Source organism: Manduca sexta, unplaced genomic scaffold (genome assembly GCF_014839805.1).
Source record: "Manduca sexta isolate Smith_Timp_Sample1 unplaced genomic scaffold, JHU_Msex_v1.0 HiC_scaffold_214, whole genome shotgun sequence".
Lineage (NCBI taxonomy): Eukaryota > Metazoa > Arthropoda > Insecta > Lepidoptera > Sphingidae > Manduca > Manduca sexta.
In genome coordinates this window covers 2,893-20,699 of record NW_023593074.1, presented here as the reverse complement: position 1 = coordinate 20,699, position 17,807 = coordinate 2,893, and the positions used below count along the sequence as shown (strand labels likewise).

At 35.3% G+C, this 17,807-nt stretch overlaps 2 protein-coding genes and 4 non-coding genes across 6 annotated transcripts; 4 read left to right on the top strand and 2 right to left on the bottom strand.

Annotated features, from left to right (window-relative positions):
* Positions 1-84: 84 nt before the first annotated feature.
* Positions 85-3,121, bottom strand: LOC119191940 (the record flags this gene model as incomplete). The annotated part of the gene is made up of 5 exons (XM_037445794.1): positions 3,001-3,121; positions 2,141-2,353; positions 1,705-1,764; positions 906-1,049; positions 85-313 (listed from the first exon to the last, which is right to left on the bottom strand). Coding segments are annotated over exons 1-5 (767 nt in total), but the record flags the coding sequence as incomplete, so codon positions are not given.
* On the bottom strand, positions 1,301-1,372 carry Trnad-guc. The gene has a single exon. It is a non-coding gene; the product is annotated as a tRNA-Asp (tRNA).
* Positions 2,677-2,748, top strand: Trnad-guc. The gene has a single exon. It is a non-coding gene; the product is annotated as a tRNA-Asp (tRNA).
* Positions 3,122-4,007: 886 nt separating the features above from the next.
* On the top strand, positions 4,008-4,079 carry Trnad-guc. The gene has a single exon. It is a non-coding gene; the product is annotated as a tRNA-Asp (tRNA).
* Positions 4,080-4,478: 399 nt separating this feature from the next.
* On the top strand, positions 4,479-11,317 carry LOC119191939. Its single transcript, XM_037445793.1, has 6 exons — positions 4,479-4,560; positions 9,571-9,781; positions 10,075-10,139; positions 10,518-10,586; positions 11,027-11,107; positions 11,247-11,317. Exons 1-6 carry the CDS (start codon positions 4,521-4,523, stop codon positions 11,315-11,317), a joined length of 537 nt encoding a protein of 178 aa, XP_037301690.1. The 5' UTR covers positions 4,479-4,520.
* On the top strand, positions 5,718-5,789 carry Trnad-guc. Its single transcript has one exon. It is a non-coding gene; the product is annotated as a tRNA-Asp (tRNA).
* Positions 11,318-17,807: the final 6,490 nt, after the last annotated feature.

Below are 17,807 nucleotides of genomic sequence, written 5' to 3'. Positions count from 1 at the left end.
GGGATAAAGATAGTGAGATGAAATTTTACGTTTAAGATTTAGTTTGTTTATACAATTTATAATAGTTATAGTAAATTTAGGTGCCTTGAATTTATAAAAAAAAATATTATAATAATTGTCTTACCTGTAAATGAAGTAATATTATTTATATTTTCAGTAGCCGATGAGATAGCACTGTTTTGTGTTGTTTCTTTTGAGTTTAAAGGTGGTACTCCAAACATCCATTGTGAAATTTGTGCAAAACTTATTTTATTCGTGGTCAGTTTGTTTAGATTTTCCTCTGTGTTCCGTTTTGTCCTCTTGTTAGTTTGAGCTGTGAATTTTTTGGGGTTTCTTATATTTTATTAGTGATTTTATTTAAGCCATGACAAAAGCGTGCGCATTATTATTCGTAAAATGTTATTGGCACAATAATCCTTATAATATTTACTCTTAATTTAGAAGATATTTGTTAAAGAGAACTCCACTGAGAAACTATTAAATCCAAAATAACAACACACAATTTTTCCAGCTTTAAGGGTTTGTTTCTTTCTGAGTAAATACTATTATTAAAGTCACACTAATAAAATGTATGCTCTCAAATATCTGGCAAAATATGGCTGTTCACTATGAAAAGGCTCTAATACTTGTTTATTATATTATTTTACTAGCTGACCCGACAGGCGTTGTCCCGTCTTAACTATGAATTTGCAGCGCGCATTCTGTCAATCGCTGACAGTTATTTCAAATAATTGACAGTTCTATAAAATTAATATTAAGTTTTCTTAAATTTTCAAATTTTCCGCGCAATAACAAACACTACAAAAAAAATAGTGAAGTCGGTCCTGCCGTTCACGCGTGATGGCGTGACCAAGGGAAATAGGGATTCATTTTTATATATAGATTTAAATCATGGATAAACCTACCGTTCATAAGATTCTCAATGATGAAGACTAGCATGCGATGGTCGATGTCGGTGACGACGTCAGCTCGGCACCGGCTCACCGTGGTGCAGTTCCAGCTGCCGCTAAGGTCACAGCTGCAAGTCTTGCAACCGACACATATGTTTTCTGAGATTGAAAATATAAGAATGAACTTTCTCTTAAAATTAAGTCCCGAAAAGGAAATGTTATAATACCAGCTGTCCATTGCTCAACACGGGCCTCCTTAGTCCTCTACTATTGACAGGGTTTTGCCTTTAGACCACCACGCTCGCTTAGTGCGGATTGGTAGACTACACACACTTTCAGATAAGTTACAAAGATATAAAGAATATTTTTAAAATAAGGGTAAACATTAAAAATGAAAATTTAAAAGGTTTCTCTCCGGCGGGGAATCGAACCCCGGTCTCCCGCGTGACAGGCGGGGATACTGACCACTATACTACCGAAGACTTGTTAAATGAGACATATTAAATAATCGTATCACAATGCAGCCACAAGATGCAATTCGTATTACAAGATTACATAATAATTTTATACGGCAAAGTGAGATTACTGCATTTAATGATTAGGGGAGTAGGGGCAAGATAGATCGACAGACGAGAGATCACAACTCAGGCAATTTTATTTTATTTTATTATGCCCGCCTGTTTGAAGCCAGATATACACGGGCTGATCCCGAAACGCGACTAACTTATATAGGCCAGTATGGAAGGTCTGAGCAGATATAAATATCCTATGTACAATCATCTAGGAGTAGACCGAAGGATCTAATATTACTTACCTTTAGTGCAATCCGTATATTGAGATACTAGTGGTATACATTCAGTGTTGGCATCAGATGCTGTAACAAATATGATAATTTCAAATGATTAATTTGGTAAAAATCCTCATTAATTTTCCACCATTTTAAGATTTCATTATTAGTCTCAGAAGGTATCACTATAAAAGTCTGCATTCATTTTGTGCTAGGCATCCGTAAATCCTAAATTATAGTCCTTAAAGCTTTAAGTCTCTAAATACGTCTAAGAACATCTAGATTGTGAATAACCTTATTATTATTTTTGCCGCTGTATTAATATATAAATTTGCATGCTGTGGTCTCCTATAATTGAAGAGGCACGTCACATTGCTAATTGTACAAATACTACGACATTGTATTTATTATAAGCCGTGCATCCTACGTTGGAGGTCCTTAAATAAATCAATAAATAAATCACCTTTCTCCATAAACCGGTACATCAATCGATCTACTTCCTCCCTCATCTCATGATTATCAACTTCCTCGATCTTTTCTTCATGCAGTATCTCATCTGTTTCCACGTAGTACTCGCACCTTGCCTGGTTCATCTGCAGGCAGTCTTCCCCATAGCATATCTTACAAGGCTCATTGCTTCGACGATAGGGCTGATATTGAAATGAGAGCTCGGTTCCTGGAAGAAGGTATGCGTATTTTGAATAGTTTAGTATCTGAGAGTAAAGAACATTGCCAGGGTTAGCTTCAGGGTCTACGTCAGTTTTGTAGGTGTCAATGCGAGTTTCAGAGTCCGTGGCTGTGTCAATATTAGGGTCTGTCAGTGTGACGTGTAATTGGACAATGGGCAATGGCATTCGGCAAAGGGGTAAAAAGCATCAGCACACAATACGCTGTACACGATTTACATATTACAAAGGCTGCAGCAGTAATTGCATAAAACACAATTATAGTTAATAAGAGCTAAGCTAAGCTAACTTCTATTTGGCTGTTTTCCGCAAGTCTTCGGTAGTATAGTGGTCAGTATCCCCGCCTGTCACGCGGGAGACCGGGGTTCGATTCCCCGCCGGAGAGGTTTTGTTTTATTGATTTTTGCATCCTGATATATTTTGGTTCTCATAATTGTAATATAAGAATATAATAATCTTGGTATCACTGATATGAATCAATCAGAAATACAAAATTTCGCAAGAATATTTCAAGTTTGGTACAATATATTAGATCAGACAAACATTAAAGCTGGAATTCGGCAAATGATACTTCCTGCGGATGATAAACAGAAAACAATGTAAAATGCAAGTTATTCCAAAATTGCAGTAAACTTACCGGACACGAGCGAACAGACGAGCAAGCAAGCACGCAACATGGCGGCGAAACGACGTTTAACGCGCTGTTTACTTAAGATATTGTTACCAGACGATGGGACGGATTTGGAGGAGTACCACATGTTCACGCCTTTATTGATAACGGGTTAGGTAAGGACGTAGTAAACTATTTCACAGACTTTGTCAATAGTAACATGTGATAGGCTTTATTGGTATATCTAACGCAATTTTAATTCAAAACTACTTTGATGGTTCCTTCAAAACATTTTTTTTTTCATAGATATCAACCATATTCCCTTTCCGCTCAAACACATTGCCACTGCATTGATGAGATGACGTTGATCTATGAAAATGTAAGGTTTTGTTTATGAAACAGCGTCTAGTTAACTTTTTATAGTTTTGAAAGACGAGACGAGCTTGAACAATAGAAACACCATTCAACACCTTGAATTAAAAGTATTATTTGATATTCCACTGCGCTTGCCATCCTTAGACATTGGCTACAAAGGTCTTCAAACCGGACCACAATAAGGACTACACACTGCTGCTTGGAGGCAGTAATAGAGCATAAGCTCATAAATGATTACTTAAGTTTGGCGTATTAAGTAACTCAACACATTAAATACCTACTTGAGATTTTACTCAAAGGAGAGACATATTAACAGCCAGAGATAGTAATAACACTATTTGCATTCATATGATAGAATTTGAGGTTTGGTAATTCCTTGTAGGAAAATTATGTTGCTTACTTAAGACATACATGCTTATGGCGTGGAGCAAGTGATGTAGGCAGAGTTTTTACACCAGGGTTTTCAACACAGCGCCTTATTCTTCGCCAATCTGTCACTTATGAACCACACGGAGCAAATTGGCTTAAACGTGACAAATGGATATTCAATTCAATTCAATTTTTAGATTGTGGCTCCATCGTTGGCAGACGATGATTTTGCAAATGGATATAAATTGAAAGTTAATGAACTGACATTCTAATATGTCAGTATTCTCTAGTCTTCGGTAGTATAGTGGTCAGTATCCCCGCCTGTCACGCGGGAGACCGGGGTTCGATTCCCCGCCGGAGAGAATCTTTTGACTCGTGCGAATTATATTTCCGGTATCTGATTAGCATTTTTGTTTTGTACTTAATTATTGATTTTTGTAGCTTGCCATCTTTAATTGTTTTACGAATTATTTATTTTGGAAACAGAATGTTCCCAACGTGAAACAGCAAAAAGTAATCTGTAAGCATTTAATATTTTATTTCGGCACTATGCATTTTTCGGGATAAAAGATCTGTATTCCTTTAAGACCAAATATTTAATTATTCAAAGCATCTTTGGACCCTTTCCTTTCACTGTTCATCTAAGTTTCTTCATACTCAATTCCTCCACATAAATTGGGACTCAAGCTTACATCCCCTAACTCCGCACCTGCCATCGTGCTGTATTTCCTCCAATGTTTGTAAACACCCTCGCGGCGGCACGGCAGCTCGCTCGTCTAATCAGTCGATCATCGAATTTGACCATGTTACCGTTGTTGCTGTTACTTCAGGCTTACACTGCAGGTAAGTTCTATAACGGAGCTCAAACGAATTGTGGAAAATAATGCGTAATAACAATCGACCAATAATATACGTCTATGAAAGGAAAGCAGATGCTGGTGTTCTTGAATGTATGACATTGTAGCCAGTGTAACTACTGGACATAATAAGACTTAGCATCTCAAGTCTCAGGATGGCATTGGAACACCGAACAATACTTTGTAATTCAAGACATTGGATGGTGTTTCTACTCTTTATGGGCGGTCGTATTACTTACCATCAGGCGAACAGCAAGTTAGTCTCGGCATTCACAGCAATAAAATAAGAATATCTGATGATGCATGATGAAATATAGGCAAATACTGCACTAAATCTTTTATAAGACATTACAGTATTGAAAACATGAAAGTGTAAAGGAAATAGTTATCTGGAATGATGTGGGATATTGCATTCTTCGGTAGTTAGTATAACCTGGTTTTTCTTACTGACCACTGACTACTAAATACTGACTAGTGACTTGACCTAAAGAACATCACTAAGGAATCGATAGGATTTACCATAATTGTGTGTACGGTTGTGTCTGCCAGGGGATCAATTGAAGTAGACTAAGAAGTACTATCCAGAGCCTGCTAAGAGACCACCTTTATGAAATGTGAAGTCATTGCCTTCTCCAATGGGATACAATAGTTATGTAGATGCGAGTCGATGCTGTTGTTATCCATTTGGATTTATCTTGTTCTCCATCCGTTACTTCTTCGCGCCTCGATACCTCATCTAATAATGTTTCAGAACTGTGTCAGTTTTATTGTGAGATCTAAGGATTTCTTCTGGACTAGCATGTGGAGTGAAGTCTTGTCAGTCGCCAAGCAGATGCAAAGCACTGTAGTTTTGGTTATCCAGTGTTATTATTAATCATGAGACTTGTAATGTTTCTATGTAGATCGAAGTTGTAATGTTGGTGATCATTATATGATGCTATTCACAACCAAGCGACTATTCTTGTGATTAAGTTTTATAAAATTAGTTTTGTATTATTTTACTGGTAAAGAAAATATTATTGTCTGGTTTCAGATCATGGTTTATGGAATCTTAGGATTTTTTTTAATAATTATTTTTTTTATTTTATTACTATTATATCATAATTGATTATTTATATAACTAAATTTGTCAGTATTTTCAAGTCTTCGGTAGTATAGTGGTCAGTATCCCCGCCTGTCACGCGGGAGACCGGGGTTCGATTCCCCGCCGGAGAGAACCTTTTGTAAAACCTGTCCTGCGGTAGCAATTTTTACAATTTATAATATTAAAATAAAATATTTTTAACTTGCGATGGGACCATCAATGAATGCTCGCCGTGTCTCTGGGAATACGAATCTGTCCTTACCAGCAATAATACTCAAATATTAGCTAATATTTACAACTATTGGAAACATTAGTTATCTACTTCCTATCATAGTGACATCATACAATTTTATATTACTAGCTGATTCGACAAAACTTGTTCTGTTTAACTATGAATTTGCAGCGCGCATTCTGTTAATCGCTGAAATTATTTTTTCTTAAATTTTCTAACGTTCCGCTCCACGTCCTTCATTTTCTTTCATAAGATCCTTCTCCTGACAATACCAAACACAACAAAAAAAAAATTGTGAAATCGGTCCAGCCGTTCACGCGTGATGGCGTGACCAAAGGAAATAGGGATTCATTTTTATATATGTAGATAAACAGCAACTCTGCAAAGTTTATAATAAGTTTACGTCTAACAGTGTTTTAAAACATTAAGAATTAAGTATAGAATTTTAATATTGTATTAAAAAGGACTTAAGTTGGCAGTTTTGTCTAATCTTTACACTTATTAAAATTAAATATTAATACATCGTTTGTAATAGTCATGATTTGGGAAGTAAATAGTCATTTTTATATGTTTTGATTGTATTCAGCATGTGTCCTAAATAAAAAAAAATTGTAAAATATAGTTTCATCAGGATAGTTTAACCTAAATAGTTTGGTAATGGATGATCTCAGTTGAATTGTTTGTTACACTTATTCGTACGTTACTCACGTCATATGAAACCTAGCTCTGTTTTAGATTACGTAACACCAACGGGTTTGTTTTGTCTGCCTTTATAATTGTTAGGCGATTGCATTTTCATTACCTTACGCGTTACTTAAAGATCTTTAGTTAAAAATTATATATTATAGTTATATTATAAGCGATAGATCCTCTGACAGATTGGCGTAGTTCTAATGACTTGGCGATTTCATTCGTGCATCGAGTTTAAATATATTTAGGCTTTAAGTATCGTTCGTTTCGCCAGTTTGTTTGGGAAATTAGGTAGATATCTTCTTCCTAATATAATAAAAGGGAAAGTTTATGAACATTTTTGGATGTTTGTTAAGTAAAGGCAATAACAGTTTAAAGGATTAGGATGAAATTTGACAGACGGAGAGACGATGTCCTGGACTAACGCAGGCTACTTTTATCCCGCTAATTTGTTCGTATGGGAAATAATAGAAGATTTAATCTGGTTTTTAAATAGATGGCACTGGAGTCGTACAGGTGGCGCTAGGTGCTATGAATCGTCACAGTGTTTTAGGGAATTTGATAGCAAGAAAGGCTAATCTTTTATCTATATCTATATTTATAATAAATCTGTAGAGAGGTCAATTCTGTACATGAAATATATTTCCAAAATAACTATCAGGGGGTGATTAGGGATCAATACTGATGCCAAAAATGCAATTAGTAAAATTTTTGTCTGCCTGTCTGTCTGTCTGTCTGTCTGTCTGTCTGTATAACCGTTATAGAAACAAAAACTACTCAACGGATTTTAACGAAACTTGGTACAATTATTTGTCATACTCCTGTGCTGGTTATAGTATACTTTTCATCACGCTACAATTAATAGGAGCAGAGCAGTGAAGGGAAATGTTGGGAAAACGGGAGAAGTTACTCCATTTTTAAGCTTCCGTCGCGTGTGCAAGCTTAATGGTTAAAGCTACACAGAAATCATGTATGACGGAAATGTTCTCCTTAAAATTATGTAAAAATATCCCACCACAGCATATGTCTATCTTTTATGGTTGACTCACAATAACACGTGTAACTCCCGATAGCTTAGCAGTTCGGAGCTTTCTCATTATATTTGTCTACTCTTACGTTTATAACACTCTCAGTCATCCCTAATTATAAAAGTTAACATTATTAAATATTCCATAAAAAAGACTCATAGAAATCGGTATAGAAACACCAAAGTTATACATGAAATACGCTAATAATAAGCCATCATGCGTGAATACTGATTCATGCTATAAGGATTATTTTTGTATATACCTAGTCTTGCCATAAATATTGTAATAAAGAAAAATGTAAATTGTTAACTGCAAATAACATTTATTAGTTTTACAGTGTGTCAGTTTAATACATAAATATAAAACAATTAAAAATATAAAAGCTTATTCGAAGTGGTCTCCATTGGCTGCAATACAGTCCTTTAAACGATGAGGCCAGTTATCAATAGAAGCACGCACTCTTTCCATGGGAAAATTCTTCACTGCCAATCGTATAGATTGTTTTAGGGACTCCAAATTATCATGGCGTTTAGAGCAAGCTGTACTCTCTAAAACTGACCACAAATCATAATCCAGCGGATTAAGATCGGGACTAGACGACGGCCAGTCTTCAGCTCTGATGAAGTCCGAAACGTTCGATTCCAACCAAGACTGCGTGGACCGAGCTTTATGACCCGGCGCCGAGTCTTGCTGGAAGGACCATACTTGGTTATTGAACATGGTGATGTTAAGGGGCTTAACTACCTTCTCAAGAATGGTATCTTGATACACTTGTGCCGATGTTTTGATACCTTTTCACAAAAATATGGCTCAGTCACTCCTTCATAGCTAACACCCCACCAAACCATCACTGAAGTCGGATAATGTCCACGTTGCACTCTGTCGACTAATTGGGAAGCTTCCTTAGAGCTTTGAGCATAAATACGGTCATTTTGTTTGTTAAAATGTTGCTCAATTGTAAAAATTTTCTCATCCGTAAACAAAATTTTTCTGTGACCTCCCTTTGCGTACCGCTTCAGTAGTTGTTTCGATTTTACCACCCTATTCTTCTTTAAATTATCAGTTAAGAAATGGCCAGTGCGTCTCTTATAGGCTGCAAGTCCTAAGTCATCTTTTAAAATACGCGACATGGTTCTAGGTGCTATCTTCATTTCCCGAGATAAAATCTTTTGCTTTCGGACAGGATTTCTTCGAATTCTTTCCCTTACTGCTTTGACCACCTTTTTCGTACGAACACTACGTGGACGGCCAGATCTTTTTCTGTCACAAACAGAGGAGGTCTCATTGTACCTATTAATAGCCCCGGTACACAAACATTTTACTAATACCAAGTGTATGGAGAGTTTTAAAAATTGCATTTGGCTCCATACCTACTTTGTGTAATGCTATCACAGCGATTCGGTTCTCTTTATCACCCCACACCATTTTAATATCGCAAAATATTTTACAATGTATTGGCGCCAAAATGAGAAAACACAATGAACAATCGTATAAAAATGACAGATTCGAAATTCAAATGTAATATTTTTTTATAATTAAGTGTAACAGTATTTATGGCCAGACTAAGTATATAAGGTCGCGAACGCACAGGCAGGCGGCTTGCTTGGCACCTAGAGGCTAGCGAATCACCTAGCGAGTAGCTTCGTAAAACGAACATTCTCGAACGTTCGCGACCGGCTCCATTTTTGAAGTCCGAAATCCACGCGGGCGAAGCTGCGAGCGGAAGCTAGTAATTAATAATAGAGTAAAATATGTAGGTTAGCTCAACACGTAATCATTGTTGAGATTTTTGTCACTTATGAAAGGGAATAAGTACATCGTCATTGGCTACAAATAATAATTGTGAAAAAAATAATTAGTTACTGAAAAAAATATTGCGTTTTTTCACCCGCTCTAAACGAAGGCATCACGTACAGAGGTTATTTTAATTTTCTGACCATTCATCATCATATCCTTTTGCAGCTTCCCAAACCCAAAAGAACTTCACAATAAAATACGTGCAGACGTGTCCAGACGTGGGCTACTTCGTGCAGAGGGAGCTCGCTCCTAACTCATTGGGTTTAGGGCCGTGTTTCCTCTGCTTCTGCCAGAATGACGGTACAGCTACTTGTTGGAGGCGGGAAGACTGGAGATGTGATGTTGAGAAGTACCATCACCATCACGTAGGGAGAAGGTAAGAAATGAAAGGTAAAAATAGTTTATAAAGGGTCTGATTCTTCGTATAGTCGGAACGCTGTGCAGCTAATTGTGACAAAAACTTTAAAATATTATTCTTTTTATGTTTAAAAACCTTTAAGCGTAGTACATTTTTGTTACACACCTTTTGTGTAATGTGAGGAGACCTTTTACATAGATCTTCAAAATTAAAGTCTATTTTTAATATACAAAGTTTGTTTCGGTGTTTATGTAAGGAGACAAAGATTTTAATACGGGTGAATTTTTAAAAATGTTAATGACCTTTTTCAGGGATACTAGAATCCGTCGCGGCATTGGACTTGGTGACGTATTTTTCCGCGACGCCACTAGAGACGGTAAGCCCTTCTTTATTTCTTACATCTGAATTGTCAGATAGGTCAAACTCATTACATAGCACATTACGCTTGCTGAAGATATCTTCTATCTGACAAACAATTAATATTTACCCGCAATAGTTAGTAATTTTTTTTTAAGTTACACTTATACTACTTTCTTGTTTCAACTTTTGACTATACACAGTACACAATAGTCTTAATTTATCTAAGTCCGCACTTTAAGTAAATAACTAGTATAAGGGCGCAATGTTTAGGAATACAATCTAGTTTTTTATGCTTGTATATTTTATAATTAGCTTTAATTTTGATTGTAATCTGTTTTGCGTTTTAATTTTATTAAATAAAATATACAATACCAATCATTATGGATGTTTTCAGTATTCAACAAAAATATGCCGGAACAATGCAAGCCTTTTGAGTCGAGTTTCAGCGACGGATGCCCACCCGGTATGTATGTTTTACAATACAATTGTAATTTCGAAGCATTATCCTAACATTTGTTATATTTATTGAAGAGCTGATATTAATAAAACCCGCCTGATTAAGAATTTTAGCGCTAAAATTCTTAACCAGGCGAGTACAAACGGGAGAAAAAATAAAACACAAAAACCGCGATAGAATCCAAAAATTAGTTTAATTTCAATGTCTAACATTCGCGTAAACATAAGAAATAATTATATGATGAACTCTTCATTAAACGTAATTATTCATATGATAAAATTTAAATAATAAACAGGGGCAACAATGGAGCTAACAGTTTTTCACATTGTTTTTTGGTAGGGATCAGTCTTCAAAATATTTTAAACATATGCATACATATGTTGTACCGATCCTACATAGAGGCGAATAATAGCAGGATGATTACTAAATCTAAGGTTTTTTTGTAGAGGACTGGTGCATCGGCTGTACGGTGTGTGACTGCGACGCCAATGGCCGCTGGGACTGCCACGTGCTCAGCTTCTGCGACAGTAAGATCTACAACACATCCACCATTAACCATTTTATGTTTGCTTTCCTTTTAGTTCCCTAAGGTTTCATGAAAGAAATGTATCTTTCCATAGTAAATTGCAAAACGTATTTTATGCCATAGAAATAAATTGTTTACAGAAACTACAAGGAAACCTTCAAAGAAACGCAAAGGTAACTACAGAAGGACAGTCATCAGAAAACACAAGTGAAACCTAACAACACAAGTAAAGCCGTCACCATCAAGCCGATAGCTAAACCGCCGCCAAAGATCATTAGAAAGGTTATCAAGAAACCAGCAATCCTCAATACTCGGACGAAAAGACAGCCGCAAACACACAAAAATATCAATAAAAAGATCCAAAAAACATTAATAGAAGCAAACCTAATAAGGTAATAAGGAGGAAGGTTCCTCAAAAGAAAATCATCAAGAAAGATGTAGCAAGGAAGCCTATTAAAATAAACAACGGGCCAAACCAAATAGTATTGCCTACTACTCCGAAGTTTGCTCAGGCTGTAGTTCAACAAATGCTAAAAGCTGTCCAACAACTGATGAAGAATGATGTGAAGAAAGGAAATTCATCGAAGATCTTAAAAGCAGTTGATAAGAAACGGCCAAATACACAGAAACAGGACAAGAAGGCTCTGATGAAAAGGTTTTCGACTATAATTAGACAAAGCGCGAAACAGATCAAAGTGAATACAGATAATGTTAATAAGAAAAAAACTGCGCGAACTAAGAGAGAAGTTGATGATAGCGAACATTTGAAAGTCATTAGCGTCGTACCAATTGTTAAAGGTTTGTTCTATTTAAAGTATAATTTAAATTGACTTTGTAAAATAAGTGTATTTAAAACAATATTCAAAATGAAGTAAATTTTATGAATTTTAAATGATGGTAAAATTATTGCTTTCAGAGAACGTAACCGTGTCAGATAAAATAATCCCTATAAAGGAAGAAGAGACATCCACTGAAAATCCAAGAAAGCTTTTAAGTACCTTCAGCCTTCCAAATGATACTACGACTAGTCCCATTCCCACCACTACTATTACGACAGAACCAACGTTCTTCTATGAAGTGACAGATGATCAAACAAGCATTAAAATAGATTCGACCACTAATACACCTTTAATGACGCATACGCTAAAGCCAGAAAACAATGTAACTCTGCATAATACCACAAGTGAGAAATGGAGACAAATTATGAACATCACGAAATATGTTCCAGATTTTAAAATTGCTACTGAAAATATTATACATTTGTTAAACAATATGACGGGTGCCAATGATTTAAAATTCAAAAAATGGTACCAGATAAAACTTTTAAAAGATAGGGAGAAATATTTCAAAATAGGACAATTTAAAGAGAAAGAAATTAATATGTTCTATAATAACAACAAATCTAGAAATAATACATTCGTTCATTTAAAGCCAAATGTTTATTCTCAAGATATAAAAAGAAAGATCGATATGCCAAAGAGAAATAAAATAAGGAAAATTATTTTAAGTCCAAGAATAATTAAAGATAGTGTAAATACAACATACCTGAACAAAAAAGTCAGTAATTTACAAAGCATATTTAAAAATATATTGAAGGAATTTAATAAGAATACAACTAAAACAAAATCAGGAAGCAAAAAAAATTATATGGTCAAATACATGAGAAATCTATTTAATAATTTACTACGTAGAGGTAAATCCAACATGACTAGATCAAAAACTGAAATACTTCTAGAAAAGCAATACACTATTAACATGCTCTGTGAAAATATTGGCTCCTGCAATCTAAATCCTAGAGATAGGAGACTGTTAGACGCCAAAGTGACGCAACTAGGCGTTGAAACTGACAAGGTTTTGAAAATAATAAAAATAATTAAAGGTCTATTACATCTCGTCGATATTCCAACGGACAATCAAATTATAAACACCATAAATAAGCCAAAATCTAATTTGAAAGATGACGTTAATAAGCTCAACATCATACTACGTGATTCATACATAAACGATTTAAAACCAAAGTCACTATCTCAGACACAAGCAACACAAATTGACTACATAAAGAAAAACACCCAAGAGTTCATCCACGCAGTGGCAAATTTTGGTAAAATACTCAACGAAATCATATCACTTTTAAAGAAAAACAACAGAAATGTTAAAAACGTAAAGTCAACGAGGTGTAAGAACATAAATTTAGCAACTCTGAAGCGTTTCAAAATTTAAGAGATTTATTAATAAGATATGATATTACACAGAACTCATTTTTTAAGAAGATCTACGATTATATGACTGTGTTTGAACTGAAATTAAAAAAGGACAATCAGAAGACAGCAAGCGTTGACAGAGAACTAAAGAATATGGCTAACATAGATAACTTTTCGAGAAATATAGTAACAAATTTACGAAAATTGACACAACTTGCTCAAAATATAAATTCTCGGACGAAGAGAGAGGTAATGAGAGACAATGACGCTGTTGAATATTTGTTGATGTTAATGGAGTACTTGTTGAAACAGAACTATTCTTTGGATGCAGCACCTGGTGAGTATCCCGTGAAAATAAAGCGCAATCAGATTTGACAAAGAGGACGAGTAATGAGTTCATTGTGAAATTAAGCTTGCGAAACACGAATTCTGTGTTTGTATATCGCGGTAATTTCTGATATAATTTATCGATCCAGTATTAAAGTAAGTATGGTAGGTTGTAATGTGTAGATATATATTTATGTACTTATATATACATTAAATATAATAAAACTTGAAAGTTACCATTTAGTTTTTATAAAATAGCTACTAAATATAATCAAATATATTGTAATTTTTTTGTCCTTAAGTAGTATTTTATCCAATTGTAAACTATACCTTTGCAGGACCACATTACATAGGCAGGCAAATACATATACTTTTCAATAAAAATACTAAGAGTTCTAATTTTAGCAACAATCTAGAATAGACAGCAAAAGATATTGTAGTTTAATAATATTTACTTGTCGGAAATAAATAGCATAAAGTCACGGCACGACGTGACTCGAACTGACGCCAGTACTCGAAGTGAGAGGTGTCTATTGAAACTAAATATTGTTAGTGTAACGCCTGTATACACTTGCAATATTCATTTCTCAATAAAGTTCACCAGACCGGAAAATATCTAGAACTTTTAGCAATACTGTCTTACGTTTCAGCAAACGACGGCATCGATATGCTTATAGAAGCTATAAAAAACGCTCCGGATATTAAACCGATAAAGAAAAAAGTACTAGAGTACACACCAGCTATATTTCCAACAAGAACCGTTCCTGAAAAAATAAAGAGGGTCAAAGGCAAGGCGAGAAAGACAACTACAATAAAAAAACAAGTTGTAACATCGAGGTTAGATAATCCAAAAATTTGTAGAGGCTGTCGAGGAAGATAAGGATTATGAAGATAAATTCATGTATACGAGACGTGCCGTTGATAGTGAGAGCGAAGGAATGGAAAATAATGTTAATACTGTTACCAGCAAAATTGATTCTATCCCTGAATATTTAAAAGAAAGCGACTCAGAAGCAATAAATGATAATAAAATAGAAAAATAGAAATAAACGATAACAGCGAAAGTAAATTAGATAAATCAAATACAAAAGAAAGAGTCCAAGAAAAGAAATATGACATATTTAAGGCTGATCTTGGTGACTTTATTGTTTTCGTTTCTTCGACAGCTCCACCGACGCATCCTACTGCACAAGTTACTGCTAAAGCAACTGTCACAGTTGCAAAAACTACAGAAACGTCACCAGAAATTGCTGACAAAAAGATAGAGTGGATCGACGAGAGTTACGAGAAAGATATCAAAGAAGAGCAGAAAGCAGAAACTACGAAACCGCCTGTAGTGGTAACGAGAACTAAAAAGGCCACTAGTAAAGAAGAAAACATAAGTACCATGACAAAAGAAATAAAGACAGAAGTAAAGAAGAAGACTACAAGGGCAGAAGATGTGGCGTATAAAAAACAAATGGATTTACTGAACTCACTAGACTACGTGACAGAGAAAACAGAATTCGACATAGAATCAAAGGACATAGAAGATCCATTCCCATCTTATTTTGGTTAAGATTATATGTTGTAAGACTGGTATTCATGTTTGAAATTATGTTTGATTGCGATTGCTCTGTTTAGACGTCCCAGAAGATATATTGCATGAATCTTTAAATAATTAAATTTTGCGTCATAATGCCCAGTAAATATTATGCCAGCATGTTCAAAGTTTACTTTGTTGAGAGATAGCGTTATTTGGTGGTAAGATATTTGTATTCGGCCGGATAACGTCTATATCCAGAGTTTAAAACCAGCAATAGTGGCCAACTTGACTGTCGCGTTCCGGGCTCAGCCTGTGTTCAAACAGGCCGGCATAATTGTGTCGACTGGCGAGGGGAATCGTCTCTCGTCAGGCACTTTACTGTGCCCGGATAAAAAAACATAATTCACACTTATCATCTCCCTGTAATCATTTTTATCCTTGTATGATGACGTAGTTTCTCCAGTAGGTACGCTATATCTGTAAATCCATCTTTATAAGGGTCTCTGGAGCCTGAGCAACAAATGTAATGCCCTAAAAGTCCAAGGAAAATAGCAAATTGTGCTATCATCAATCTAAGGAAAAAACATCTATATTAAGAATGAATGAATACGAATGAATGTATATTATTTATTTCGTTGTTTGTTGTAATTTCATATTTATAAGTTTATTATGTGATTTATTATCTATATCGCCATATTAAATATTAATAATTGTAAATAGTTCAATAAACGCGTTATAGACGATGCCAGTAATGTAAGCTAGTGGGCGCCACTCGACTACCTTTAAAAATGGTGGATATCATTTGAATTTAAACATTTATGGTTCGATATTGCGTCACTTTGATTTTTTTTAAACAAAATATTTTTTGGTTCATATTTGCATTGAATCATAATATATTTGGTTTTTAGTAAAATTCATAAGATGATAAAACAATTACAATAATTTCATTAGAGTATAATTTAAAGAAATTCTAAGCTTACAAAATGTACACTAAAAATGATAAAATAGAATTCTTATTTAAACAATTAATAGTACTCTACTATCACAGCTTAGTCACTGGCATCGTGTAAATAATAACATATGTTTTATTTCTGAGATCCTTTCACAAGCGGCCATGGATTTGTTGGCCCTTCTACACTAGGCCTTTTGAAACACATTAACACTGTTTTTGTTGTTCAAGTAATGGTTTAGGATAATTTGTTAGCAATATAAATGTTGGCCGGAGTTTTAACATGTTTAGATTGAATTGTAAATTGCTAGCCTTCTCGGTTTAGTAGTATATGTGGGCCGTGTTGGATTCCCGAGTCGGGCAATTATGCGAGTTAAAAATGATTTGGTTAGGAATGGATGTTCCAGAGAAATTGCAGGCTGCCGCGCAGTGTACGTGAAAACTGCGCCCAATAAATCTTGCTACACACCCATTTTTTGCCATAATGTCAAAACACTGCTAAGCAGATTTATAATACAAATATATGTCTAATTTTTCACGACGCGATAAATGACGTTGTGCAAGAGAAACAGGAGGTTTCGGAACAGGAGACGCTAGTAAGAGCAGTGTAAATCCGCAGCGTAAGGTCGACGGTCGAAGGCGGCCGCCCGGAACGGTTTGCAACACTGATTGTTACGAACCGCGTGGTATGAACAATTTCGATCGCTGGTCTGAGAACATGTTACCAGCCCTCTATTGTGTACTGTCCCACTGCTGGGCCTCTACTACTGAGAGGGTGCTACTGAGAGAATATCTCACAATAGGAAGTTTATGTTTGGTGTTTAGAAATAGGGCACTAATTGGGTTAACTATAAAATATTGCTGATTACTGATATGGCTGACAGGAGATGATGCCTCGTCAATTGACACAATTCTGCCGGCCTGTTCGAAACTAAATATACACAGACTGATCCTAAAACGCGACATATTTATGTGGCATACTATTGTAAGAACACTTCGTGTCCTGTGGTCGCAATCCGCATGGACACAAAATCAACTCTAACGTGCGAAACAGTGTAGGCTGAACCCACATTAGAGTAGGATAAGGGCATGTCAAATAGGCTGGCATAATACGGTATTTTTATATGCTTGATTTTGTACATTATTTTATAATGTACCTTAAATAATACGAAAAGAAATTCTGTGAAATCAGCTTCAAAATTGTTTGAAAATAAAGCAGTTATACACAATTTAAATATTGTTGTGAGAAAAACGGCGTGGTGGGATTATAGCGCTATCTCTTTTCACGTACGCAGCTTTCTGCCTGTTGATACTCGGTGACGTCATAGTTTGCTATAACTCTTATTGACAACTACCACTTCTCCCGAATTTCAAAGTTTTATAACTTATTTATTATTCAGTGGATTTTGAAAATTGTTTCGCCGCTAGATGTGGGTGACATACATTTTTGATAAATGTTAAAAAAGTTGTCAATTACCCAATTGTGTCAATTGGTGAGGAATAAATTCTTCATCAGTAAATATGGTCGTCTATCTGAACCCCACTCCACTTACCATTACGTGAAATGGGGTGACTGCCATGCTCGTACTAAAAATAGTGTGTAGAGTTAACCCCAAATTAAAACGGTATGTTTATGGTCTATATCGAGGGCTCCTTTACCGCACTTAGCCCGTAGGAAGTCTGGCCGTTGTTCGTGATA

Excerpts from the sequence above, each read along its gene's own strand:
- LOC119191939 (XM_037445793.1), top strand. The coding sequence starts at position 4,521 with ATGTTACCGTTGTTGCTGTTACTTCAGGCTTACACTGCAG. Across the intron at positions 4,561-9,570 it reads ACTTCAGGCTTACACTGCAG|CTTCCCAAACCCAAAAGAAC; the intron begins GTAAGTTCTATA and ends ATCCTTTTGCAG. Across the intron at positions 9,782-10,074 it reads CACCATCACGTAGGGAGAAG|GGATACTAGAATCCGTCGCG; the intron begins GTAAGAAATGAA and ends GACCTTTTTCAG.